At 51.7% G+C, this 26,625-nt stretch overlaps 13 protein-coding genes across 14 annotated transcripts; 6 read left to right on the top strand and 7 right to left on the bottom strand.

The window, feature by feature from the left end:
• Positions 1-19: 19 nt before the first annotated feature.
• Positions 20-1,664, bottom strand: PV05_00581 (tRNA pseudouridine(55) synthase). Its single transcript, XM_013465485.1, has 2 exons — positions 1,499-1,664; positions 20-1,424 (listed from the first exon to the last, which is right to left on the bottom strand). Exons 1-2 carry the CDS (start codon positions 1,560-1,562, stop codon positions 175-177), a joined length of 1,314 nt encoding a protein of 437 aa, XP_013320939.1. The 5' UTR covers positions 1,563-1,664; the 3' UTR covers positions 20-174.
• A 184-nt stretch (positions 1,665-1,848) lies between these two features.
• Positions 1,849-3,815, top strand: PV05_00580 (uncharacterized protein). Its single transcript, XM_013465484.1, has 2 exons — positions 1,849-2,285; positions 2,337-3,815. The coding sequence occupies exons 1-2, from the start codon at positions 2,078-2,080 to the stop codon at positions 3,662-3,664; spliced, it is 1,536 nt and encodes a 511-aa protein (XP_013320938.1). The 5' UTR covers positions 1,849-2,077; the 3' UTR covers positions 3,665-3,815.
• On the bottom strand, positions 3,064-5,176 carry PV05_00579 (uncharacterized protein). The gene is made up of 2 exons (XM_013465483.1): positions 4,232-5,176; positions 3,064-4,139 (listed from the first exon to the last, which is right to left on the bottom strand). Exons 1-2 carry the CDS (start codon positions 5,073-5,075, stop codon positions 3,844-3,846), a joined length of 1,140 nt encoding a protein of 379 aa, XP_013320937.1. The 5' UTR covers positions 5,076-5,176; the 3' UTR covers positions 3,064-3,843.
• Positions 5,177-5,374: 198 nt separating this feature from the next.
• On the top strand, positions 5,375-6,443 carry PV05_00578 (uncharacterized protein). The gene is made up of 3 exons (XM_013465482.1): positions 5,375-5,577; positions 5,686-5,869; positions 5,948-6,443. Exons 1-3 carry the CDS (start codon positions 5,575-5,577, stop codon positions 6,061-6,063), a joined length of 303 nt encoding a protein of 100 aa, XP_013320936.1. The 5' UTR covers positions 5,375-5,574; the 3' UTR covers positions 6,064-6,443.
• Positions 6,444-6,546: 103 nt separating this feature from the next.
• Positions 6,547-7,722, bottom strand: PV05_00577 (protein disulfide-isomerase domain; the record flags this gene model as incomplete). Its single annotated transcript, XM_013465481.1, has 2 exons — positions 6,547-7,133; positions 7,200-7,722. The coding sequence occupies 2 exons, from the start codon at positions 7,720-7,722 to the stop codon at positions 6,547-6,549; spliced, it is 1,110 nt and encodes a 369-aa protein (XP_013320935.1).
• A 586-nt stretch (positions 7,723-8,308) lies between these two features.
• PV05_00576 (uncharacterized protein) lies at positions 8,309-11,908 on the bottom strand (the record flags this gene model as incomplete). Its single annotated transcript, XM_013465480.1, has 5 exons — positions 8,309-8,317; positions 8,369-8,400; positions 8,451-11,507; positions 11,583-11,770; positions 11,835-11,908. 5 exons carry the CDS (start codon positions 11,906-11,908, stop codon positions 8,309-8,311), a joined length of 3,360 nt encoding a protein of 1,119 aa, XP_013320934.1.
• A 1,047-nt stretch (positions 11,909-12,955) lies between these two features.
• On the top strand, positions 12,956-14,381 carry PV05_00575. 2 transcript variants are annotated; one of them, XM_013465479.1, is made up of 3 exons: positions 12,956-13,711; positions 13,801-13,900; positions 13,979-14,381. In XM_013465479.1, the coding sequence occupies exons 1-3, from the start codon at positions 13,326-13,328 to the stop codon at positions 14,027-14,029; spliced, it is 537 nt and encodes a 178-aa protein (XP_013320933.1). In that variant the 5' UTR covers positions 12,956-13,325; the 3' UTR covers positions 14,030-14,381. The 2 variants fall into 2 exon arrangements, with proteins under 2 accessions (XP_013320933.1, XP_013320932.1); XM_013465478.1 differs by having other exon boundaries at positions 12,956-13,900.
• Positions 14,331-16,571, bottom strand: PV05_00574 (uncharacterized protein). The gene is made up of 3 exons (XM_013465477.1): positions 16,289-16,571; positions 14,977-16,233; positions 14,331-14,917 (listed from the first exon to the last, which is right to left on the bottom strand). The coding sequence occupies exons 1-3, from the start codon at positions 16,361-16,363 to the stop codon at positions 14,591-14,593; spliced, it is 1,659 nt and encodes a 552-aa protein (XP_013320931.1). The 5' UTR covers positions 16,364-16,571; the 3' UTR covers positions 14,331-14,590.
• A 372-nt stretch (positions 16,572-16,943) lies between these two features.
• Positions 16,944-18,632, bottom strand: PV05_00573 (uncharacterized protein; the record flags this gene model as incomplete). The annotated part of the gene is made up of 1 exon (XM_013465476.1): positions 16,944-18,632. One exon carries the CDS (start codon positions 18,630-18,632, stop codon positions 16,944-16,946), a length of 1,689 nt encoding a protein of 562 aa, XP_013320930.1.
• Positions 18,633-18,884: 252 nt separating this feature from the next.
• Positions 18,885-20,006, bottom strand: PV05_00572 (uncharacterized protein; the record flags this gene model as incomplete). Its single annotated transcript, XM_013465475.1, has 2 exons — positions 18,885-19,892; positions 19,950-20,006. 2 exons carry the CDS (start codon positions 20,004-20,006, stop codon positions 18,885-18,887), a joined length of 1,065 nt encoding a protein of 354 aa, XP_013320929.1.
• A 422-nt stretch (positions 20,007-20,428) lies between these two features.
• PV05_00571 (uncharacterized protein) lies at positions 20,429-22,270 on the top strand. Its single transcript, XM_013465474.1, has 2 exons — positions 20,429-21,361; positions 21,413-22,270. The coding sequence occupies exons 1-2, from the start codon at positions 20,669-20,671 to the stop codon at positions 21,650-21,652; spliced, it is 933 nt and encodes a 310-aa protein (XP_013320928.1). The 5' UTR covers positions 20,429-20,668; the 3' UTR covers positions 21,653-22,270.
• A 1,202-nt stretch (positions 22,271-23,472) lies between these two features.
• Positions 23,473-23,832, top strand: PV05_00570 (uncharacterized protein; the record flags this gene model as incomplete). Its single annotated transcript, XM_013465473.1, has 2 exons — positions 23,473-23,706; positions 23,764-23,832. 2 exons carry the CDS (start codon positions 23,473-23,475, stop codon positions 23,830-23,832), a joined length of 303 nt encoding a protein of 100 aa, XP_013320927.1.
• Positions 23,833-24,295: 463 nt separating this feature from the next.
• Positions 24,296-26,506, top strand: PV05_00569 (ribonucleoside-diphosphate reductase small chain). Its single transcript, XM_013465472.1, has 7 exons — positions 24,296-24,489; positions 24,555-24,824; positions 24,900-25,120; positions 25,173-25,233; positions 25,366-25,564; positions 25,614-25,912; positions 25,969-26,506. The coding sequence occupies exons 1-7, from the start codon at positions 24,460-24,462 to the stop codon at positions 26,134-26,136; spliced, it is 1,248 nt and encodes a 415-aa protein (XP_013320926.1). The 5' UTR covers positions 24,296-24,459; the 3' UTR covers positions 26,137-26,506.
• The last annotated feature ends 119 nt before the right edge of the window (positions 26,507-26,625 follow it).

Here is a 26,625-nt window from a genome sequence, read left to right as displayed (position 1 = left end):
GATTTTGGCGGCATCATCCGGCAAACACCGCCACTCGGACCGGCCATGCAAGGAACATGCCTGGCACTGCTTGGCCCACGTAATTGCCTGTGATTTCCAGCTCGCTGGCCTAGATCTCTCAGGGTTCACGAGAGTTCTACATCTACCCGGCCACCCCAGCAAACTGGCACCTGGCTATCGATCTTGGATCTCTGGCGATGAGCTGTTGCGTCTGCGATGGCCATCAGACCTGTCGCCATCTCTGCGACCATCCCAGGATCTCTTTGAACCTCCTCCTCGGCCCAGAGGATTCCGGTGTCCTCTATGAGAGTACTGTCTGCCATCTCGATCGCGATCCCGATCACGGTTTCTATCTTGGTCAGACATCGGATGCTCTTCTATCCATTTTTCAAGCACCGATGACACCTTTGGTCCCCATGTAACTTCTCCAGCCTCCAAATCTTTATACGTAAGCGCAGGTACGAGCCCGTCTGGAGCAGGCTGAAGACTGGTAAACTCGGCCTGTTGACTTCTGATCAAAGATGCCATTGTGCCATATGAACCGCAAGCAATCCCCAGATCATACGCAAACGACCGAACATAGAACCCGCTGCTGACCGTCAAGCGAATACGAGCGGCAGGAGCGTTAGCAGGGACTTCCTCTTGTGTGGGTAGATGGTGAATGTGCATTGCTGCCTTCTCGTGACGTGGAATATCTTTGCCGTAGGATTTGGAGGTTTTCGCGTCATTCTTATCCGACAGTGCTCGTTCATGTTCCGTGGTGATCGATTGCTTCGTGTCCTCAGCGCCTTTCATAAGCTTTTTAAACACAGCTTTCTCTTCATCATCAGCTTGCTCGGCTGGCCAACGAAAGTCGTGATGACCAGATTCGTAGTATTCGAGTAAAGAACACTCCGAAATCTCGACATTGCGGCTCTCCAGTTCGCGAGGGAGTTCCTTTCCCGTTCGAGCATAATCATATAACTTCATGCCGTTGATCTTGATTGCGCTGTAGATTGGGGGGATTTGCTTCATCTTGCCCTGGAATTTCGCAATCTCGTTTTCAACCACGGCTCTTGTAATATTCTCTGTTGGTGCTTCCGCAACAACCTTTCCCATGACATCGTAGGTGTCTGTTGTTTTACCAAAGAGAACAACAGTCTCGTAGGTCTTTTTACATGAGAGAAAATCCATAAGATGTTTGGTGCCTCTTCCTATGCCCACTATAAGCACACCTGTAGCCAGGGGATCAAGTGTGCCGCCATGGCCCATTTTGAAGAATTGGTCATTGTCGCGCCTCCGCCGCTTCGGCTGGCGTCGTTCTTGCTCTTCTTCGCCCCTCCTGGTTCGTTGTAACAAGGGCGCAAAAGTTTTGGACTCGGCGAAATGGTGTTGGAGATCTCGCAAGACTTGGGCAGACGAGAGGCTCGGCGGCTTGCTCACGGCTAAAGAGAGATTGTGGCGGTCAGGACATGCATGGAAATGGGAGGCAGGGCCTCGGGAGAGGAATTGGCCTCACCGAAGACACCTTCGAGGATCTTTCCGGATGGCTGAGCCATGTTGAGAATATGCCGTATAGGCATGCAAGGACGATGGCCTTGATGGGTAGAAATAGGCAACTTTGGTGCCTCACATGAAGGTCTTTTGTCGTGGTCCGAGTGAAGTGCAGCCAACAGTCTGGTGATCCTGGCACCCGCCTGGGAAATATTTCACTTCATTTCATGCGGAGATAAGCTGCCACGCGAAGGCAAAGCACTAGTACAGATGTAGACAAGTGCAGCCGAGGGGCAGATTCAAGCCAATCGGACAAATGACATCGTGCAAGTGCAGCAACACGCTTTTGCTTCTCCTCCCAGCCTTGACTCGACTGCTGCCACGCTCTCCACAATGCTTCTGACTCTAACCCATTCACCTCTCATTGCACTTCATATTCGCATTGTTGACAACTCCTCGCCCTTGCCTATCGAACCGAGGCCACGCGCCCGACCTTTGAGACCCATGACCACATCGGTATGACACATCTAAATCCTGCCCTGCCAACAACGTAACCCGAACCTACCTCGAAGTCGCAGCATGAAATCCGACCCTCATCACTGATATGTCCACTCTGCCCGAAGAACGTGTCCTGAAACCTCTCGATCCCGTCCCAGACGATGTCAACACTTGGCCAGATTTCATGTTAAGAGAAGCCAAAGTGTTCTATCAGGGAAAGGGCCGATATGCAGACTTGCTGCAGGCGTCCGATGAGACACCGCTTTGTGTGCTCGGCGAGCTAATGCCTCTGGGCGATGAACATGACGATCTAGGTATGCTCTCAGGCGTTCCCGTACATCATATAATGCTGACGGAAGTGCCAGTATTGATTGACAACCCACTCCATGCACGGATAAAGATCGACAACGTTACAAATTACAGCTTCGGACAACATGACGATGGCAAGCCTTGTATATGGGCTGCTGGGAAAGCAGGCTGGTACGAGATCGTCTCGCCCTCGGATCGCTACCTGAGCCATTATAACGACACGGTCGAGGCCATCGACTTATTCTATTTCATGGTCGACCAGCATCAGAGACTGCCAAAGACGCGACAACGGTTTGGATTCAGAATAGATCCATTTCTTACAGATTACCAGCAACACACTGGATACAGAATCGATGACGATGACGAGGCGATGGAGACAATACACAAGCATCACAGATTCCTTCTCAGGAACATGATCGAGGAGAGGGAAGGTATAAACTGGTCCCAGACCTACCTTTGGAAGCACTTGGCCGAGACTTACTCCGAGGAATTGGAGGAACTGAAGTTAATCCTGGCTCGGCTGAACCAGTCCATGGCAGTCGCGGAGCCAGATTTGGCTGATGGGGACGACGTGGACGACGAGAACGACGCTGAGTCAGAGGATGACTCTTCCACCTCAGAGGAGTCGGAGCTCGGGGGGAAATCCGAAGCAGATTCTGAAGACAGTGCAAGCACGCCTACAGAAACGAAGCCTGAGCCAGTCGACTGGACCAAACCAATATGGGAAATGCTCAACGTACTACGAAAATCAGCCAACTTCAATATGCGGCATTGTGGGATCGACGAGGCTGCAACGGAACTAGAGAAACTAGCTGCTTTCGAAGGTACACACGATGACGCTGTGGCTGCTTTCGAGCGATCCGCCGACGAACTCCTCCGACTTATGAATGAGGCCAAACTTCGCAAGAAGTTCAATTGGTCTACCCGGAGAATCTATGATGAGCTAGAAGCCACTCTAGCAGGAGAAGTCGCCGACGAGACCATGAAGACGCCCGGCAAGCCGGACAAACAGCGTCATCGCATGAAATCTGTCTTGCGGCCTAGTGGCGCTAGTAAAGCTCACAAACGCGCTCGAGGTGCGGCCGATTCTCTGGACGAGGATGAAGAGATGAGCGACATACCAGCACCCTCGCTGGTGACCCGTCGACAAGCGCCTCCGCTCCCCACCCGTTTGAGAGAAGCGACAGCTGACTCGGCGGGCAGTCGTGAAGATAGTCCAAGTCGACAGCTCAATGGGCATTATGACCCTGACGCATTGCCAGAACTTCCACCCGGACCCGAAGCGCAAGAGATGCTAGATCTTGTCACCCAAGAAGCCAAGCGAGTCGGCAGGCAGTATCAAATAGGGCATCTGCAGTCCTTCTTAGGGCATTGGGCTGCATGACTTTTGGCATAAGCGAGGCTTCGGAGATGGCGCAAAGCAGCAGTGGCGCTGTGGTGGGCATGTCGAAGTTGATGTATAACCGTGATACCCCTTCTGCTTTTTGATTATAGCGACCAGACCAGACATAGCATTGAATCATCTTTTTCTTTCGTCCTTCCAATACCCTCGTGCCGTACTGTTCAACGCCCCGCCGCTCGTCTACTCTTGCCAGGCCGTTTGGCTTTGCCTTTCATCTTCGAGGCCGAAAACCCAGCCAAGTCGCCACTGCTCATTGCATCGCCGCTTTTGGAATGTCGCTTCTTCCCACCGAAGCCGTACTTATGGTCGCGCTTCTGTCTCTTGACGTTCGGTCCGGAACCGGCACCACGCTCGCGCCCCAATCGGTCCTTGGCGGGCGCCTTGTCGACGTCAACGCTCTGGAACAGCTCGTCGTCATTGTCTTCGCGGACTTTGCCTGTATCTTGGCCTTTTCGTTCTAGAAGAGCAGGAAAGGTCAGCACAATCATGGTGTTACTCGACGCTGGAAAGGTGACAACAACGAAACTAGCAATTGGGGCATAGGCGTACTTCGTTTCAACTCCTTAATCTTGTCCAAAGTATTCCTCTTCTCGCGTGCGCGCTCCTGCTCCTTGGCCACTTGCACGGCTTTTCCAAATTTCTTTGCGTCGCGCAACTTTCTCGCTTCCTCGCCCGCCTTCTTGCTCGCGGCGTCATCGTACATCTTCTTCCTCACCCGTCCCATGTGTTCGTCCGACTTGACCATCTCGGCGAAGTAATCTGCCGGTCTGGAGAACGGGACGTTTTCTTTCTTGAGCAAGGCGCGTGCTTCGACGGCGGCGTCGCGCGCGATGCGGTAAAATTCGAGTTCGCGGGTCAGATCGTCGTTCGGGTCTGGGATGGATGTTTCGGTGGCGGGAAGGGAGGAAACGAGACTGTTGTGTGCATGGAAAGGTGTGGATTTCGGGTTCTTGATCAGAGAGATGCGCTTGCACGAGGCGAGCAAGGCGGGACCATTGTTGATGGTCAGGCGTTGGTGTGGGATTGTGTCTTCGAGGTCTTCGTCTTCGAGGTCGGAAAGAGGAACGTCCGACTCATTCTCGGCTTCGGAGGCGGATGCGTCGACAGGGACGGATGGTTGAGGAATCGTAGTGCTGGTGCCATTGGGTTGGTCTTCTTCGTTCGAGAACGAAGCAAACTCCTCCTTTTCACCTTGATTTAACGAGGCATTTCCGTTCTGGTCGGTTGAGACATTGTCACCATCTTGTTCAGGCTCTTCGTGTTCCTTTGCGTTCTCGGACTTTTGGCGCTTGCGCTTCTCTGCTGCTTTTACTTGTTTCTGCCTCTTCTCTGCTTCATAATCTCGTCCTTTGTAGGCGTCCAGGGCAGTCAGAAGCTTGCTTTTCTTGGCCATGATTGAACTCTATAAGGTGTGGTTTCTAAAATCGATCCTGAGGGTGACTAAGTTGTGAAGTCCATGCGAGTTGTATGACCTCTGGTTACTGAAGAATTTCTGGAATTGGCAGAAAAAATGTATTGAGTTGGAGATGGGCTGCGGAGTTGATTTTGGGTGGATTCAGCATCGCAAAGATATTATTTCAACCTGACAAGATGATATCATAATTTAGCCGCGAAATCCAAGCCTGCGACTGTCAGACAGACTCAGTTTTCGAAGCGACCAAACTCCCGGTCCCACGGGGCTACTCGCAGTATCGACGTTGGCCTCCAAGTTGTCTACGATCTCACTATTATAGAGCACTTCGCAGGGACTGGGTAGCTTGGAACACCCAGCTATGTCTCTTGTGTAAGGCTCATTAGGCTTATACCACAAAGTCGGTGCAAGTTCTATACATTCCATACTTCCCGCCCTGTGCAACCAACAAAGCACCGTGACAAACAAAGAGTGACACACCATGGTAAGTAGTTACGCAGCTCTACATGCGCTCCCACACTATTCCGGAGTCGCATCTACGTGCTTTGGCTCTATCTACCTCCTGACCATGCCTAACGGAACGTACCTTCAGTCGGTGTCAGTCCCAACACCACCGCCCACGAGTCCTCCATACTCCACGAGCAAGACAACCACAGCCGCATCCGACTTCGCTGCTCCTAACGACGCCACCTCCAAACTAACCGAGGCCATCGACGATTTCCTAGGTGATCTCGAGAAGAAGTTCAAGGGGATCAGCGATGAGATTCTGACGAAGCGTACGGATACCTTCCTCTTCCCAGACTTCTTCGTACACTGGATGCGCAAACACTAACTGCAATCTTCCCGACGCATAGTAGACGACATGGCCGAGCGCTGCGATCGCCTCGAGCAAGAGATACTGTTCAGGGACACCAGTGCCATGGAGGATGTAGGGAAGACGCCAACTGGGTCGGCGGCGGGCTCAACGTGAACAGTTCAGTGTTCAGGATAAGACGTCAGACATTACATAGTCAGCAGACAGGGTGCTGAATGTTCGTCAGCTTCTGGCCTGGATAGGAGAGTGCCTCTGCAGCTCGACCTCGCGTGCCGGCAACGTGTCGTGGTTCCCGGAGAGTGAGGTCGATCCGACCGATGGTGTATCAATGGGATGTCCAAGCCGAGGGAATATGCAGATATTGCAAGGTATCAAAGCATGATCTCGATGGAGCACTTCCTCTCCATCACAGTTTCGTTGTTGCTCAGCATACCAGCCGCGAACTACTTCTCCGGGATGGGATGGATTACTTATACCCTCAGAAAGTGTCGGCAGGAAAGAAAGCATTTCTCAATCACGATACCATTTGAAACTCCTCTAATGATGGTCAATTTTTCAAGGCCATTTGTCGATTTCGCCCGGTGTACCATTGAATTTTCGTCACTCGCAGACCGCATATTCCTAACATGGTCTGGAATCTTACAACTCGCTCTTCCCTTCATCTTTAACCAAAAACTTGGCCAAAATGTTACTGCGTTTCTGCAAATCATCAATCTTCTCCGGCGCGAGACCACCCTTCTTCAACAACCCGGCTAGCCGTGTCTGCTCTTTCATCGCGTACTCGGGGTTGCCTGTGAGCTTAGACAAGGCGCGAAGGTAGTACTCCACGCTCTTATCCTTGAGACCTTGTGTAGCCTTCTTGATATCGGCAGTCGCCTTCTCGATGTCCTTGATCCCACCTTGTGTGATGTACTTCGCAAGCACACTGTCGATCACTTCGATTGTTCCCGCCTGGCTGTTCAGTCCACCGCCAGGGAGTCGGTACGTTCCAGCCTTGGAATTGATAAAGTCCACGAGGGCCTCTTCGCTACGTCCGCCGCTGTATGTTTCGGGCTCGGTGCTGCCCTTAGGGAAGAATTTGATGGTAGGATAGCCCGTGACCCCTTGAGCCTGCGCTGTGGCTTTGGAATTCTCGGCTTCCGCGTCGATTTTGGCGATTAAGACCGACGGTTCGGACGCAAAGTCGGCGGCGACTTTCTCCCATGTTGGGGCCAAGGTTTTGCAATCTGTTCACTCACATCAGCAGCTATTTCTTCCACAGGACGGGGCCGTGAGAGCACGGGGTTACGTACGACCACACCAGGGCGCCGTAAACGCCACAAGAACATCTTTGTCACCACCAATTTCAGTCTTGAAGGTCTGGTCTGTCAACATCTCCACATGGCTGGGCGCCTTCTTGGGGCCTTTGGCTTTGGTACCGCTCTTCTCGGCGACGAACTTGGTCAAGGACTCCAGGTCGCGACCGCCATTGTAATCCTCAGGCTGACTGCCAGGTTTACCGTCGAACCACTTCAGAGTCGGAAAGCCCTGGACACCGAATCTCTTGCCTAAATCTTTGTGCTTGTCCGCGTCGACGTTGGCGATGGTCACTTTGTTACCGGACGAGGCGAACGCGGTGGCCAGCTCTTCATATACCGGAGCGAGGTTCTTGCAGTGACCGCACCAGGGGGCGAAGAATTCGACGAGAGCGGGCTTATTGGACTCGAAGACCACGCTGTCGAAGTTTGAAGGAATCAGGTTGATCACGTCTGAGGCGGCGGTTACGAGGGGCAGGGCGAGTGCCGCCAGGGAGAGGAGAGAACGGAGGTGCACCATCGTGGCGCTGAATGTAAGAGGATGTAGTGTATCTGTAAGCAACAATGTGAGGGCTCAACGATATGAGTGTGTAGAAAGGAGGGATAGAGGAAGGAGAGAATGAAAGGACTGATGTATGTTCGAGGATGGAGTTTTGAACATTTGCCTGCGGTGACGCTGCGCTTCACTACTATTTCGAGCGGGTCCAGGGTCAGAGGGTCTCAGAATAATGCCCATGATTTCCAAGCATCGGAAAAGACACCTGTCTCCATGATGCTCCTTAAGGCTCAGCCTTGCCTAACTAGCCTCTAATAAGCCTCCTCTGAGTCCTCTCCCGATTACTTATCATCTCACATTTCCACCATTTTATACATTGCAAAAAAAGCCCCCCAGGGATCTTGGGATTGACGCTGCTGGATACACATTAGGCTGTCGGGGGTATGTATATAGGTACAAGGTCCTGTCCTTCTTCCGCATGCAGGAGCAAAATCTCGCATTTGCCAATACCTCCGGCCTAAATGGCTTGTCGACCCATCCAGCGCCTTTGCTTGTTACTCATCAATCGTTTAAATCCAGGCGAAGGGGTATTGCGAAACTCGATTAGTCGTCATGCTTTCTGTTGCCTCTGGAATCAGCTTTTGAAATATCATCCTCCAGCACTATATACCTGATGATAAGCGCTGTGTGCATCGACAAGCACTGGATACAGGTCAGCAACGAACACTATACGGAAGTTGACTACTACTCACTTTGTAGCACTTGTTGCTGAGAAATCTTGCTTTCGCATGCACACTGCACACATCTCCCATCCTTCAGATCAAGAACAATGCTCCAGGCTATCTCTTCTCTTTCAAGGTCGGGTAACGACGGTCGATTGAAGTCGCTTAAATGGTACTTCCGACTGACGCTCTTCATGTTGGCGTCCGTCATGGGTGGTGAGAATATGAGATATCCTTGATCGTCTATCCTCATGAAGCGCCGCTTCCACAATAGTGATTCGGGAAACTGCACATTGACGTCCCCAATATCGACAACGTGCATCAGGGACTCCCCAACAGAATTGTCCCTCAAAGACTCCGATTGTTCTTGAATCGTGTTTGGATGTGATTGCTCTTTCGAACCCAATTGACCTTTAGTGCGCGACGATGTCAGATTCGAGACCCGCTTCATCAAGCGGCTCGTCCTGGATGTTTTCGATTTCTCCTCGGAGATAGAAGCGGCATCACTCGCAGACCGTGGTCCATGCTTCTTGTGGGTGCTGCTTTGTGAAATTTTGCTGTGGTCGGATTCTGAACGTGGGAGGTTGGGGTGAGAAGAAGAACGGTGAGAAGAGAAAGAGAATCTGCCTCTATCTGATTTGGTAGGGCTTTTGGTGCCAGACTGCATGGACGCAAACGAATCTTCCCGTGAAATATTTTCGTGCTTCTCATGCTCCACGATTAGTGGACTTCGGAATAAGTTGAGAGGTGTATTATAACTGGAACTTGGTGACATAGGAGGGTGCTTGCTGCTGGGATCGCGGACGATTTTGGCAGTGACAGATATGGTATCTGCTTTATGGAAAGGGGCATAGCTGTCGACAGAAGGTCGTCTGTGCTCATTTGCATCTTGGGCATGCTTGGAATGGTCGAATTGAGGAATGAAAGCGGGGAGTTTCTTCGGTGGTGACACATCCGTAGAAGCATTTAGTTTTGGCTGATTTCCCACAAGTGATGAGCGTTTGATAAAGGCTGAGAATGCTGACCTTCTACCACTCGTCTCTCGGGCAGGTGGAGCAGGCTGTTGTGTGTTCGTATCCTTTGCTGTCAGCACCTCCAAAGCCTTGATACGCTTCGAAATGCCGGTGCCTAGAGTCGGCTTCTTCGTAAGTGGGAGGGGCATTGTTTCAGCTTGCACAGGCGGCCATTGAGGTAGCGCAGTTGATACACTGCGTACGCTACCGGACCTACTACCAGGTTTCGTGTCGGGTGTGCTTCCACGACTCGGTCTAGAAGGATGATTGGAATGTGACGACTTGCTCACAAGTTCACGCAGCTTGTCGGAGCTTCCTTTAGACAAGATGGGAGTGACGGGGGATCGTGCAACAGATATTGGTTTCGCTTCATGGACTGTGGCATTGTGGATATCATCCATGAGCGACTCGTCTTCCGAGAGATCTGATGCTGAGGTATCACCACCTGCTAGTCGCAGTGGTTGAGGTGGTGCGTGGCGCTTTGATTTAGTGGGTGACTTTGCAGAAGGAACTATTGTCGAAGGCCTAACCACATTAGATGCCTGAAACTGTCGGTCTTGGTGCGGAATAGATTCTCCTTTGGCAAAATCAGACTCCTCACTCTCAGAAAACGGAACGCCTAGTTTTCTGCTGTCCCATGATCTGCCATGTCTTGGAGAGTCCAGAGCTTTCGTCGGTGTTTGGCTGTCCTGAACGGGAGCTTTGGGAGTGATAGACGAACTTGTAGCAGAGGATAGTGACCGCCGCTTCCGCGAAACATCGTCCTGCTCCGTAAATGAGGATGCCTTTGTCGATCGCTCTCCCGAGATATTTGTCATGAACGTCGGAGAGGTCGTAGCGGATGACTGTGTCATTTTCGATTCCTCCTCAATGTTAGACAGCTGTTCTTGGCTTGGCACGGTAGACAGGTCATTGCTAGAGGCGACGGTGCTGAGACTAGTCTCTGAAGCATTAGGAGCGTGCGAGGTGGTGGGTGACAATGTAGATCTTTGCGCCAGCAGCATATTTCGTTTGCGTAATTGCAGGGCTTTCATCATCCTCAGCTTCTCTGGAGTGGCTGTAGATACTTCCGTTGTGACAGAGGCAGCTCTGGATATCGCGGGTCGGCTCTCGATCGGATTGTATAGGGATTGGATGTGAGATAGAGAAGGTAACGGGGGCGGTCCATTGAAGGAATGGGTGGAATTAGCGAAGCGGCCCGGGACGCTGCGAGTTGATTGCTGAGAGCCTGGGCGACCCGACAGCGAAAGCAAGGGCCTACCGCTCACACGGATACTGTGGGGGAGGTTTGCGACTGGCCGTACACTGATGCTGCTATCCGTTGTGCCTGAAGTCTTCGGACGATGGGTTGTTTCGACATGGGGCCTAGGTCCTAGCTTTTTCTTTTTGGCCTTGACGGTGGCATAGGAGGCAACGTTGCTGCTCCACTGACTAATGCTGTCTGACTCGGCAGTTGATAGATGACGAGAATGGAGCGGCCGTGGCGTCGGTGGCTCCGTTGGATCTCTGTTCGTCGCGTCCAGCAGTATGTTACTCGCAGCTTCAAAGTCAGGTGCTCTGGCAGGCTCGCCTTCGCTCGTGGTGGGTGGTGTCGATTCAGGCGTATCAGGCAGTGCCTTGTCTATCGTAGGTACCGGTGAGGCTGTTGCTCTATAGGAGAGGGAAGCTTTGGGTTGAGGCAGAGGAGTCTCGGAATGTGCGGAGTCTGCGGTCTGACCTGCAGCAGCCTCTTCTTTTCTCTTTGCCAAAAGCGCTTTCGCCAGCACCGCGCTTGCCGGTAGCTCATCCAACTCGCGCCTTCCATAGCTCGGTGCCGGGGGTTCTTCCACTTGCGCTGGGTGTATGATATTCTCTTCGGGCGCTGGTGTGCCTTCTTCAGCATCTTCAGTGATTTCATCCAGTCTTCGTCGTCGTAGGGATGAGCTCGAAGAGGTCAAGGATGCTGCAGATGGCAGGAGCATTGTGCTCAAGCCAAGTGCCGAATCAGTTAGTTCCGACGCGACTGTAAACGAGAACACGATGTCATGCGGTGTGAACGTTTCCAGGACGGATTGAAATTGGACGGTCAGCCGCACTGTAAATTCAAGTCAGCCATGCGGTGGGCGGCAGGACAACATCATAAAACGTGTCGACAGTGGTGATGACAAACCTTGTAACAGTCGCGATGTTCCCTCTGGCACATATTTGAGAATGACCTTCTTGCGCCTATATTGCACCAAGCCGTAAAGCGGTGACTTTTCCTCATACTTTTCGACCACACCTCTCACTTCCTGCACCCCTCCTGTTCCCTTCTGCAACAATTCGACTGTGTCGCGGGTGACGTACTTGAGGAGGAACCTGATGCCCGACATGTCAGCGCAATCTCTTCGGACCTCTTTGCATCCGACAAGACAAGACGTACCATCCTCCAGCTTCAGCCAGCGCAGCCTGGTGCGCTCCGGCAACCGCAGCTCCATCAAGCCCATTTAATGACATTCTTCAGCTGCATTTGAGAGGGCCGAAGCCACGGTGGTTCAAGACTGACACCTACAGATGAAGAACATAGGGATACAGGGCACGGAGTGCAAGAGACTCAGGGTTCCTTCACCAGTCAACCCTATTACCAGATAAAGAAGCGCCAAAAGTCTGGAGACGCATGTTCGAGGGGAACCCACATGCAGGAGCAGCACCAATCGAGCACAGCGCGGAACACTGTCTGCAGATTCAGGGGGCATCCCAAAGGGCCACACACCCAAAAGTCAGCTACGAAGCGAACCTAGACCAGGCACGACAAGGGTAATGGCAGTTGGTGGCAGACCAAACCCATGTCTCACCCACATCTGATGCGCCATGGTGGGGTGCCGTTGACCTCAAACAGCCCGAACAAGGTCTCCGTCCGGAGCCTTATTCGACCATCTTCACCCAAAACAAGGACCAATTTCGCGAGCCTGCAGCTGGCCCCGGTTGGCTTGTGAGGCCAGAAGCCAGCGACAGTTGAATCCATCGTGGTCCATCCACGACCATCAACGGACTATCGCTCTTACGGCTTGCCGGACTTCGTGCTTGACAAAACCATCGATCTGCTGGCGGAGCGAACTTGCGCTTGAAGCTCGAAAGAACTACTCGGTACTCCGTACTCCGTAATAATCGCAGTCACTTTGAGGACCAGATATCATGTTGGCGATCTCTGCCAATCTCTTTTGGCTTCGGAGATGCTCCGTTCCTCGTGCGAGCGAAGGCACCTGATACTGGACGTACCTTACTCGTCCATTTGAAATGTACCTGCCAACAACTTTTTGGTGTATCTGTCAGAAGCTGTGTTGACACCAGATCCGACGCACCGTTTGTGACTGCGGCTCGGTCGATCATCTGACAGGAGTTACAAAGCTTTCTTTTTACTTCCCCCAGTCTCTATGTCAGTCTCTGTCCGAGTTCCTATCATGTCTATCATGTAAGGTATGATGGGAAAAATCCACAGCTGATCGCACCACCCTTGTCGATGGCGCAATTTGTGCGGCATATGATTCTTTTTCCGTGCCTCACGTTCAAAATACGAGATATGGGAATACCTAGTTTCTTCACGTGGTCGCTGCCCTACCACATGGAGCCTTTATCTGCCAGCCATCGAGGAAATACACACTCTTTAAGGTGGTAATGCCATGCGTGGCGCTCAGTTCTCCGTATGCACATCTTTCCCTTGGGTCAACGCCAACCCACGTGATCCGTTGTTTACTCGTGGTTCACTGTTCGGAGCTTAGCGATGTGATATGACGTTGGAGTTTTGTTTCACGCTTTCATTGAAATGGAGGAAAACATTCAACTTTGCACCTTTTGCTTGTATTTCATACGCGTGCTCTACTGTTCACGAACTGAAGACAATTGGTGCTCGTAGGAGATTGTTCCCTCATACATCATGGCCACACTACCACCCATCACGGAGTTGCCAACCCTCGATACTGAAGAGAGAGCGCAAGTGCTAGACCTACTATTTGAGCCATGTCAACAACTTCATACCCTGTCTGTTAACTTACTCCGAGAGAATACGTATTATTCATACGATGAGCTCATCGAGGCTGTCGGCAAGCAACTGACAGACCTCTCCGAGTCGAATTTGGAAAGCGACAACAAATGGCTCGAAGCAATTCTCTCGGCTCATCCACGTCTTGGCGAGAAAAAGGTCGAGAGCGAGCAGAGTCGCAAGGAGCAAGCTCAGCTCAATCAAGGCGGTGAAGGAGAGACAGCCATGCTGGCGGAGATGAACAGAAAATATGAAGAGACCTTCCCAGGGCTGAGATATGTGTAAGTTGTCATCCTCCCACGAAGCTCGGCTTCGACCAGTTTCTAGAACGACGCGCTCCCTTCGCGACCGCTGACTCGGACCCGTGCAGGGTTTTTGTGGACGGACGATCTCGGCCCGTCATCATGGCGGACATGCAGAAGCGGATAGAACGGGGAGATCTGAAGCAGGAGAAGCGGGATGCGATCACGGTATGTCTCCTCGAGGCGGCGTTACATTGCCCAAACGGCTTTGCGGATCACTGCTAACTGCTAACTGCGAATTGTCAGGCAATGTGCGAGATCGCATCTGACCGAGCAAAGAAATTGGGTGCATCCTGATGAGACCGGACGGCAGCAAAGCACAGCACACGCTCTGTCGTGTATACCATTTGGACCCAGCGTCACAGCAAGGCGAGATTCAAGGCGCTACCGTATAGATCTGTCAATGACCGTCACAATTACCTTGAACATCGGTTCGGCACATCTCGATTGATCCTTACGGAGTACTCATATCCCAGATCAAGCCGGCTCTCGCTGCGATGCCGCACTGGCTCAATAGCGCACAGTAGTAGGTGCACCAGTATCGTTGCGATAGATAGTCTCTGGACAACGTGTCGCTGTCACTATTTACTGTCAAAAGTCACCACCGACATATAGAAATTCTAGCAATGGCTATTCCTCTAACTGAAAACTCATGCAGTAAATAAATCCCTTTTGCATTGAAGAATGCCCACGCGAGAAGGCTGGACAGATTATATTACAAGACTTCATCCTTCCAAAGCCTGGTTCATGTTGCTATTCGTAACATCCGCCAGCACCACATGCCAGTAGCATGGCAATCATCGCGGTTCGTGCGCAAGACTCTCCTCAGGTAGCAGACCAATCCGTCTGGACAAGAGTCTACTTGCTTGTTAACTTTTTGTGCTCATCGTCACTCTCTTCTTCGCCATCACTCCACTCTATTCCATCGTCCCCGACAGCGAAAATCGTCTCTCCGTCCAACGACTCCCTCGGTCGCGGCGGATTCGGCGGGGCTCTGCTGTTGTTCTGCAACGCTGGTGCTGGTGATGCTTTCCTTGGTGATATATTAACGGCGTCCGTAAGCGAAGTTGAAGCCCCTCCAGTCGGGCCGACTTCGCGCTCGTGATCTTTCCGCGCTGTTTCTTCATCATCAGAAAATGAGTCCGCAATACTTCTGATCTCGAAGCCGTCGTCATCTTGGGCCAACTAGTCCGACTTGTCAGCCAAATTTCCGGAAATCTTTCCTGAACAGCGGAAGAACTCACTTCATCACTCATAGCGAAACGCCTATTGTTCGCCGTCGGCCGCCAGAGATAGGCAACAAACGCAATATCGAACAGATACACCAGATTTAGCCACCCATCCAGTACAAACCACCGCGTCTGCCAATGCTTGGGCACGAAGTCGGCCTCGCTACTGCCCGCGAATGCAAAGCTGTTCACGAAGAAGAACGCGAAAATCACCAATATGGACCCCAAGATACACCACGACAACTTCCTGTACATCAACGCCTTGGTCTTCTGCTTGCGGTCGACCAGGTCCTTAATCGTGACGTTAAGGCTGGACAGTGTCCAGACGTAGAACGCCGTCAGTGTTCCGGCGAGTGGGAGAATGACAAACAGTATCAATGGGCCCACGGACTCGGGCGTCACGGCCATGCTTGCGACAGCGTAGATCACGCCGAATATGAAATGTGCGGCCGCTAGGATTCGCACGTATATCATGGTCCGGCCGAGCGAGGGCTTGACCACGCCGAAGCCCATGCACACGATCAGCAGCAAGAAAAAGCTCAGCGAGTTTCTCCCGGCATTCAGGATCGACACGATGATCATGAACACCTTGTTCAATGTGTTGTTGCCGTGACGGTTCTGGTAGTCGTAAAACCCCCATGTCATGAGCTGCTCGACAATCAGGAAGACGATGGTCGCGGTGATGTAGTTCTGCACAGGCAATATGTCGGATCTGTTCTGGACATAGAGGAAGGCCCAGAAGGCACCCAGCACAGCGTACACTATCGTCAGGCCGCCGTAGAAGGGGAGTTTCGCAATCTGGGCCGCGGGCAATTCGCCGTAAGAATTGCGAAACTCCACCACCGCATCATACTCGTGGTCACTAAAGGCATACGTGCTGACGCAGTAGTATCCCGTCCGACGAATCGGATAGTTGATCGCCTTCGGGTCCTTGAGATGAATGGCTTCATTGTAGATAGGATTCTTTGCAAGTGAGGTCGCGTTCGGCGCGAGGATGAAAGACCCGATGTCCTCCTCTTCGCAGAGCTTCTGGCCCACGGCGTCGGGCGTGCATATTGTTTGGAGATCTCGGTAGCTGGTGCTGCCTTCGGGCATGCGGCCAATCAGGGGCTCGTCGGTCCATTCGAAGATGATGAGGGAAGAAATCGGGTCGGTGTCGTCTTCGGTGTGGTCGGGCAGGTATTTAACGAGGATGAATGGCTCGACGGAGCCACCCCAAGATTTGCGGCTGTACATGCCGCTGCATCGTTGCCGGTTGGCGTCGTCTTGTTTCTGCAAGAATTAGCATGATGACGCCGGATGCGAGAGATGAACGGAGCGGGCTAACCAATTTCACTTCGTTACCAGCGACGAGGGTCGCGAGGTATGCCAGCAGGCCCAGGGACGGGACCCATCGCTTCATAATGCCTGTGCCTGTGCGTGTAAGGCGCTGCAGGCGGAGAGGTTGAGAAGAGACGAATATACCGGGTATGGTGGTCAGAAAGGGGGACGAGGATGTGATCTCGGCAGCAAGTTATACAGGCTCTCAATCGTAGCGCATGTTGACGGGGTGAATGAGCCGTCAAATATGACTGTGGCGGAGAACGATGTGAATAATATTTAGTCCTGGCTGCGCAGATAATCAAAGGTGTTGTTGATCCAACAGGCTGCTCGAGTATCGTTGGCGTAGGCGGAGCACTACTGGCGGGTCGTCGGATGCGCCGCGTCACTAATGATCCACCCTTCACATTTCCTTCATCCAGCATCTCACGCCTCAATGTATCCAGAATCTCGAAGTAGGCGCAAGACCTTAAGTGTTCTATGGCTACTGGTGCACAAATGATTCAATGTTGATAGCGCCATGAAATGGCGCAGATCGGCGGGAAGAAAGCACGCGGTACCATAAGTAGAAGAATGAGAAAAATGGGAGGACGGAGATATCTTCGATCATTTCGTGGTCAGCATATCGACAACCTGTCCCGTATTCCCAGTAATCGGCCCTCCTACGAATCACCTTCATCAGGAGGGCTGTGCTCGACACATGGCTGTTCTGTTGGTTTACTCTTGGTCTTCCCAACCAAACTCCGTGCAGTGTCGCAAATGTAGATATGTGGACCGACAAAGCTTTCGCTAGCGTCAATGCCTGCGGACTCGTCCTCTTCGTGCTCGTCAAGCAGCTCATTGATCGTCTTGAGAAGGCCAGTCGCAACAGCTCGATTGCTTGTAAGTGTGACAATGCGTCGAACCCACCCGTACAGGAAGACAGAAGAATTTATGGCTGTAAGAGGCATCACGGATACCACCCGGCTAGCAATCGAAAAGGTGAAGTCGTTGCATCTCAGAGCCGCCTGGCTGGAATCGTTCCTGCGCGGAGAGAAAAGCCCGTCTGCACCGAAATCAACGACCTTGATAGGAAATTGTATCTGATCCGGCACAGCATGTATAGAATGTTCAGCAAAAGCCCGGCGTAAACCTGAACTTGGTTGTCCCCCGAAAGGTCCTTCACCAAGGACAATATCTGCGCGGGTTCTTTCGCTCGTAGTACCCATACACTGGACGATCTCACGCATTCTTTGTGCTGCATGAGCCGTACATTCGAGAGCCCGACCGGACAGTACAGAATATATCTCTTCCGGCAGAAGCGGGTGACATTCCTCGGATTCGATTTGCCTCTGAATAGCTTTGTGGAATGTCGAGGAAGTAGGATTGCATCCCGCCGACATGTCTCGCCGCCGCAGGTGAGATATGTCCGATATCAGGGCCAGGAGAATGGTACAGTCGATGTTGATCGTGTCAGTCAGAGGCACTGGTGCTATTGCAGGCAGCATTCGATCAAAGTTGGGAATCTGCTTGATTGTATATGTGTCTTTTGGGGAGAGCCCACATTGGACAGCAACACCCGTTGCTCTGAGGTCGGCCAGAAACTCGTCCACATCATCAAGCACGCCCTCATGGACGTTAGGGAGAACGAAACGGACATGTACATATCGAAAATGTACCCTGACTCCCTTTGACGCAGCCTGCAGTTCTTCGGCAAGCCGCACTAGCTCAAGTTTGCTGGTATTTCTCTTAGAAGATCCCTCTTCATTGTCCGTTCCACTGTCATCGCTAAAATCTGCATAGGATTCCCACCCTTCCTTGGCCATCTCAAAGAGCAACCGTTTTTCGCTGATAGTTGAGACTTTGATCCACTCCAAACCGTTGTCGGTTACGATATCAACAAGAACCATGCCCTTCGGAGGATGCGGTTTGCAAGTTGAGATGGCATCATTAGGTCCCTCTTTGTTCCGCGTTTTGGCGAGAGGGAAATATATCTTCTTTCCCAAGGCGGTAATGGCATGACTCGACTTTGCAACGTCCCAGACTGCTTCGAAGAATGACAGATTCGAGCTCCGTAAAGCGTGCAACTGGGGTGATTTTTCCACTTCCTTCTCTTGAAAAGCTGAGCCCTTTTCGCTCGCGAGCGTGGATTTCTGTGTGATTCTCTCCAAGCTCTTTACTTCAGACTCAACTCCGCGTCTGAAAATTCTCAGTTCCACTTCATGCTGCTTGTTGTAAGACTTGAGATGTGCTTGATAGGCTCTAAACTCATCCAACAACGATCGTGCGCGGCTTTGCAGGTTGCTCAGAAGATTCGCAGGGTCGTCGGTTGCAGACAGCGGGTCTCGGCTGTGATTGACGGGATCTAACATGGCAGTCTACCGTCGTTATAACAATTTCTGCTGCAAAAGCGTAGGGTTTTGCAGAACCGTCGTGTGGAGAATAGAGGGGATATCTGCTGCGGAGCAGAGGCGACTCCGATTGGCGGAAGCAGAATCTCGTCCACAAAGCGGCAAGACCCTCCAGCGCCGTCCATCCGCAGCTCCATGTCCTGCGAAGCACGTATTCTCATCGATGATAGTTAGTGGAACCTTTATCATGTCAAAACCATGCCTGTGTCCGTCTCAAAGATCTGGATTTTTGATCTGGTCTCCTGGCAACCACATGCAAACCTTGGTGTCAGCAGTTGCAAGCATGTTGTAGCGTGGGTTGCATTGCACAACGGCACTCTTTATTCCACGACTTGCAAGTCTGGCGATAGGCTCTTGCCGACCACCAGTTGCAGCATGAGTGTCCCAGACAAGTAGATCAGACTGATCACCAGCGCCGCCAATGACATATCGACCATCTTGTGTAAAGCATGCATCCCCTTGTCCCAGTGGTTTTCCTGAAGTCGAGATTGGTGCAGCTCGTCCTGTGCCGCTGGTCTTGCCAACCAAGAACGATTTGACTGATCCATCGTAGGCATCTAGCACGAAGTGACCGTGGTAGTCGGTTCCTAGAAGCATGCTCTTCCCATCATTGGAAAATTCCAGCTTAGTCCAGGCCCGGCCTTTCGTGGTTGGGGTGTATCTATCCTCGGCTTGTGCCATGTCTACTGTTTCGAAGGGCGCTTTGTCGAAATTCCTGACATCATACATAAGGATGGAGGACGTCGATTGAGACGCTATAGCCATGACGTTGGCCGAGGGGTCGTAGGCAGCAAGGTAGGGTGTGACCAATTTCAATTTGCCCTGGGGGCTTCTTGAGTTCAGGTCCCACAGACACACCATGTCGTCGTTTCCACATGATAGGAATTGATCGCTCCCAGGCGATAAGGCTATGCAGGTGACTTGTGCCGTGTGCGCCGTGAAGTATCGGACGAAGCTTTCGTTGTGTAGTTCGAGCAGTCGAAGAGAGTCTTCTTGTTTTGTACTCGCAAAGAGAACATTCCGCGGATGATGGGTGAATCGAGCGAGATGAATCCCATACTTCTTGCTAGGTATCACCTTTGTTCTCTTTCCCTCCTTGATGTCGTACACCTGCATCGTCTCGTCGTCCGAGGCCGCAACCAGGAAGTCGCCAGCGTCGTCGAAATCTAGGGATGTGACTCGACTTTCGGTTCCATCGGGTCGCGTTGATCCGGGAAATTGCTAGGTCTTGTCAGCATGGAGTTGAAACATTGAAAGATAAGAGGCATAGGGGTTCACTCTTGCAGGCCGGTAGTGTTTGACCACATCTTGGACCTTTTGTTGAATGGCAGCCATGGCCAGAAACAAGCCAGAGGCTGTAATTGTAGTCAAGTCGTGCGCATGAACAGGATCGAGATAGTCATAAGACAAGCTGTCAAATGTTGCCAGAGAGGAAATCGGAACATACAGTGTGATGCTGTTGTTCAGAGTATGGTGACAGTGTGTCCAAAAAATTGAAGCGCGGATTGCGCCTGCAGTGCGGAGAGATGATTCTGATGCAGGAACGCGCCTGGTGTGCTGCCAAACCCTTGACCGAATTATTACTGAAGATCCTTGGGACGGCAAGGCACTTGCTTGCTGCTCCGGGCCACCGAGCCTGATCTGACCGCTCTCCAGGCCTTTGTCAGCCTGGTGCGCCCGTGGGCTACGCACAGCTATTTACGGCAAGGCTCCCCTGGCAATGCTCGCTTACTGGGGATATTCGCGGCAGCCGGACAGTCCGCTTTCACGACCTGGTGCGAGCTTTCAACTAGGATTTTTTAGTCACCATCATTCACTATTGTTTTGCGTGGTCCATCGTCAGCGAACGCCCTACTCGTAGGCTGACCCGCCGAGTCTTTACCTTTTAATAACCCTCGTTCGTTCCTATGGCCACGCTCCTCGGTTGTAATTCATCTTCCCAATAGAATCGCAGTGGAGGAGAGGTCGAGGTGTCCCAGCGATATCGGCCGGCTACCATGGCGACCACAACTGGTGCATTCATTGCGGGCGGTATCGCAGCTTGCGGCGCCGTTACTGCGACACATCCTTTCGAGACAGTCAAGATCAGACTACAACTACAGGGTGAACTACAGTCGAAGGATGTGGCAGTCAAGAAATACAAAGGCGCCTTTCATGGCGTCGGAGTCATTGTGAAGAACGAAGGCATTCGTGGGATTTACCGGGGGATTGGGTGCGCATACGTTTACCAGATCCTCCTCAACGGATGTCGTTTGGGCTTCTACGAGCCGATGAGAGCCGCCTGCACAAAACTCATTTTCAAGGACTCCGCTGTTCAGTCTTTGGGTGTCAACATCTTCTCCGGAGCTGCTTCAGGCATCCTAGGAGCCATGGCTGGTTCTCCGTTCTTCCTCGTCAAGACTCGCTTACAATCATACTCGCCCTTCCTCCCGGTTGGAACGCAACACAAATACCGCAACGCGATTGATGGTGTCAGGCAAATATACAAGGGAGAAGGAGTGAGAGGTCTATACAGAGGCATGGGTGCCGCCATGGTCAGGACCGGAGCTGGAAGCTCTGTTCAATTGCCGACATACTTTTTCGCCAAAAGACGATTAATGCGCCATGCAGGAATGGAAGATGGACCAGCCCTACATCTCTTGAGTTCTACGGCTAGCGGCTTCGTGGTTTGCTGCTTCATGCATCCTCCCGTAAGTTTACTCCACGCATCCACTTTGTCACCGTAATCATTGACCATGCAGGACACGGTCATGTCCAGATTATATAACCAGCACGGCAATCTCTACGGAGGCATCTTCGACTGCTTGTACAAGACTGTCAAAACGGAAGGATTACTCAGTGTCTACAAGGGATTTTCAGCTCACCTTGCTCGGATATTACCGCATACCATCCTTACTTTGTCCCTTGCAGAACAAACGAACAAATTAGTGCGAGGAGTTGAGACAAGGATCCTACCACGATCTACCATGGACAAGCTATGAGAGCCATATAGTGTGGCACATGGTTCGCATTCTCAGCGTTTGTACTAACATTTACGGTATGCTGGGGATTTATTGGGAAAGATGGACCACGTCTTATGAGCATTTAGAGTCCTGTGGAAGCCGTAGACACAATTAGCAATGAGAGGCAGGTGGCAATCCTCACTGAACCAGAAGTGGCAATGCTTGACAGAGGGCATATGACCAGAACTGCTATCAACGAGGTCAATAATACCTGGTCTTTGACACAATACAGGGAGCAGATGCGTCACTGCCGGATCTGGCATTTGGTATTCGGATGGGCACCCAGATTGAGCAGACTTTTGTGCTGTAGGTGACTACCTTTTTCAAGCCAGGATTACAACTGTCTGGCAGAGACGCACGCCCAGCGGATAATGCCAGCGTTGACAGCACTGTTTCTGATGGTCAAATACAGGCTGCGAGTGTTCAGCCTGGAGGATACTCCTTGTGGTCTACACGGACGCCTTGAGCATTCAAAAAAAATCTGTGTTTTGGCCATACGTGGTCCGCACCTACTCAATTAGTCGAAGCCTGAGCTTGCAATATAAGAGTCCTCCATACCGAAACAGCCCGAAGGCGCCGCCTTGTGCACAGAACCTCACAGGCTGCCTTTGGTTTGTCTCGCGTCCACTAAGCGGGACGAAACTTCCTTTAAACATCATTGTCCTTCCCTCTTCCCGAGATATAAGGCATTCAGGGGTTCAGCCTCGTTATCTGTCTTCTTCTTTAGTTGGGCTCGGTTGGACCAGGTCCATTTTCTTGCTGCTTGGTCGTTCGTTTGACCGTTCGCCGTCTGCTCCTTGCGTTGTCTCCTCGTGAACTCATCGCGGCCATTCATCACCCCGTTCTCCGTTGCGCAGCTCTGTCCCTTTATCACGGAGCTTGTCTTGACAGAACGCAGACTAGTTGCGTTCCTCCGGCCAAGAGTATGTGATTTTGTCCCACGAATCTGTAGGCATCGGATCTTGTTGTAGTTCGGGAAGCCCTTTAGCAAAGAGTCCTCCTTCGATCAATCAAATCCCGTCTCTCGTGGTGTCTGTGCCTTCGAATTTCTTTTCTCCTCGTAGCTTCGCAACAGCCTTCTTCCCTTCCAAGCCTTGAAATGCCGCCAAATCGGGTTGGTGGAGTGCTCATGCCTCCCAACAGCGCTTCCACAACGAACTCACTGGTCGGCCTGCCGGACGAGGTCCTAATCCTCATACTCTCTTTCCTCTTTATGTCCTCCACGGTCCCGAGGTACCAGTTGCAGGACCTCTGGGATATCTTTCGATTGAGACGCGCCCCGTACGATTGCACTGCGGTCTTCCTAGTGTGTCGAAAACTGCGCGAGACCGCTAGAGCCGCCTGGTACCAGCACGTTCAAATTCGAGTACAAGACCCGGGAGACGTTTACTTGATAACAGGCGGAGCACAGGTCAATCCCCCAGCTGCGTCACTCCACGTAGGCCTTGGGCGACTCAGATACTTGGACCTTGCACCCAGACCATTTGGAATACTTGTGCAACATGCTGAGCACGTCAACGGATGGATAAGGCTGGCGACGATGCTACCAGAGCTCCGAAGACTGGTAATCCGCCCATTTGGCTACCAGATCTTGGTTCGATCGGTTCCGCACTGCGCTTCAAGCATCAGCCACCAATGCGGCCACCGTTAGCTATTTCCAGCGCGTTTGGCATCTCATCGACGATCTGAAGGCCAATGGATTAGCTCGCCATATAACATATCCCGGTGTCGTCGCCACGACTGACGCTACCTATCAAGATCGTCTCAACCGCTTCTGGGCAACATATGGAGCGGCGGTGATGACTATCATCGCCATCAACCTGCATAAGCTTCGATCTGGAGGTACTGCTTATATGTACTACATCAGCAGCTTGACAGAATGCCATCCCGCCAATGGCAAGGTTCTCAGCGAGCTAAATGACCTGGCCACCATCAAGCAAACAACGACAAGCGGCATCCGACACTTGGAGATCAAGCTGGGCATGCAATGTCGGGAACGCAACATCTCGAATAGAAGAGTTCATCAGACACTCGTACGTATCGAGAGCACGTTACACCGGGTCGGAAGTTTGCTGACTGACTGGGCGCAGGGCCATTACTGGGATTTGAGTAACGAGTGGTTCTTGGGAAAGCCAATCCCGAACGCTTCAGCCTCTTAGATGGGGCAGAAATGGTCATCCGGTCATGGAAAGGGTCGCTGAGACAGGTACAAAAGGCCGACAGAAGAGAAAGCTGGGCAGGAGAAGAGCAGGTCGGAAGGAGCAATGGTCCATGCAAATGCAGGTCTAATCGAACCCCAGCAGGCTAAAACACGCTTCTACACGATGACACGTGACGTCGAGAGAGATTCATCTGATAAGATGAGATTAGATGGGTCTCCGATGGATGCTCCCGTCATCATGCATCTCAAATCCAGGCTGTTGCCTGAGATGGTTGGTGATAATGGAACAGTTACGACATCAACCACGCCAGCTTGTTCAGCATTGTGTAAAGAAAATCCACAATTCTCTGGCAGATCTGGCCATGTGCAATCCACAGTCGCGGTGGTCACGGTCACAATGTTGATGTGAAGTGGAGAGCTGCCAGGGTCATTCACGGGCTGTCCAGCAACGCGAAGTCGCGCTAGCGCGTGACCGCGATTTCAATTAAAACCCGTGCAGTCTCCGGCTTTTCCAGCATTGATTCCTCTTCCATTCCTCGCGTCTCACAACGACCCAGTTGATACCTCCCAGTACCTCTTTGCTTTATTTCTTTGTTCTCAATTGCATTGACACACCACAGAAACAATGGACACTCAGATCACGCCGTCAAAGCAGGTACGTTTTCGCCACTGCCGTCATCGATTGAGCGGAAAGGTACATAACTAATACCATACGCGCAGGCGGCTTCGAGCCTCGAGAACCTCAAATTCAAGGACAGCCCCGTCAAGAAACTCGACTTTAATGTTGAAGACAAAGAGAATAACCCTACCACTGTCGATGTCGCGATAAACATGACTGAAAAGGTCAACGTGACGAAGGTCCAAGAGGACGCACCCAAGCCTGAAGAGTCAAACCGACCCAAGACTATGAAAGAGCTGGAGGCTGAAGAGGATATCCTGAAGGAGAACCCTCATCGTTTCGTGCTCTTCCCCATCAAGTACCATGAGATTGTAAGTCGATCCCAGACGCTTCCGGGCCTTAGCCATGCACTTCTCGGACCATAACTAACCTGTGTCGTGATACAGTGGAATCACTACAAGAAGGCCGAGGCGAGCTTCTGGACAGCCGAAGAAGTCGATCTCTCCAAAGACCTCCATGACTGGCACAACCGTCTGAATGATGACGAGAGATACTTCATCTCTCACATCTTGGCTTTCTTTGCTGCTTCAGATGGCATTGTAAACGAGAATCTGCTTGAGCGCTTCAGCGGTGAGGTGCAAATTCCAGAGGCCCGCTGCTTCTATGGGTAAGGTCGAGTCTAGGCTGCAGATCAGACGTTTCTGACATCTGCCCGACAGTTTCCAAATCATGATTGAGAACATCCACTCAGAGATGTACTCTCTGCTCATCGATACCTACGTACGTTTTCCTGCCCTCCCAGCTTCACAGCAGTCTCGTCGATAGTGCAGTTACTATCAGAGATATGTCCACTGCCCTGCTTGCGTTTATTTCACAAGCTTTGACTGACGCGTATTGTTCACTTGCTTGCAGGTCAAGGATAATAAGCAGAAGACCTATTTGTTCGATGCTATTGACACCATCCCTTGCATTCGCAAGAAGGCCGACTGGGCATTGAGATGGATCTCCGATGAAGAATCGACCTTCGGTCAACGACTTGTCGCTTTCGCCGCAGTCGAGGGAATCTTCTTCTCCGGCTCATTCGCTTCCATCTTCTGGCTCAAGAGCAAAGGTAAGCTTCTTGTGTTACCGCCATATATCTCGACTCTAACATCACTTAGGTCTGATGCCTGGCTTGACCTTCTCCAATGAGCTCATCTCCCGTGACGAGGGTATGCACACAGACTTTGCTTGCCTGCTCATGCAACATCTCAAGCACAAGCCGGCGCCCGCACTCATCGAAAAGGTTATCACTGAGGCTGTCGCCATCGAGAAGGAATTCCTCACTGATGCTTTGCCTGTCGCCCTTCTCGGCATGAACGCCAAGCTGATGCAACAGTATATTGAATTCGTCGCTGACCGCCTGCTACTGGCATTGGGCAACAAGCGCTACTACAATGCGCAAAATCCTTTCTCATTCGTAAGCTCTCACTCCCCCTTGCTCGCCTTTCTTGTCGATACTGACCATGGTGCTAGATGGAGAACATCTCTCTTGCCGGCAAGACCAACTTTTTCGAGAAGCGTGTTGGCGATTATCAAAAGGCTGGCGTCATGACCTCCAAGCGGGAAGAGAAGCCCGCCTCTCCTGGGGAGGAGAAGACTGAAACAGATTCCAACGGCCTCAACTTCAACGAGGATTTCTAGATGTTCACAACTTGTCACGATCATTTGTTTTCACGGCGTTTCATGAAGGCGTCGGTGGGAAAGACATAAATCCGGTTCATATGGCATCTACCTCTACTTCAAATACCCCCTTGCACCATGGTCAAGGACGGCATGGAAAACAAAACGGTTCATAGGTGCTAAGCATGGGTTTACTCTTATTCATGTCATAGACCGTCTGGGGCCCGGTCTAATTTATGGGGTGTGCATAACTGTGGTAGAAATGGGATCTGGGTCTGGTCTGGTCTGTGCTTTGGTTATGACGAAAGCATTCGCATAGAGTTGCGAACACTATATCACATGGTGTCTGTAGTATAAATACAGAGTCAAATGAAAACTCTCCGTTCATGCTGGGGTCTCGCAGTTTTCGGCCATGAGCTGTCTCTGCCAGCCTTGTGTCGCCCCTTTTTCAGATGGAGCCTTGTCGGAGCGGGGCCATGTTAGTCCGATGTATTAGAGGACGAGCAGCAG

Source organism: Exophiala xenobiotica (assembly GCF_000835505.1).
Source record: "Exophiala xenobiotica strain CBS 118157 unplaced genomic scaffold supercont1.1, whole genome shotgun sequence".
In the NCBI taxonomy this organism is placed as follows: Eukaryota; Fungi; Ascomycota; class Eurotiomycetes; order Chaetothyriales; family Herpotrichiellaceae; genus Exophiala; species Exophiala xenobiotica.
Note: the sequence above shows the minus strand (reverse complement) of the source record. Positions and strands in the feature narration are given on the sequence as shown.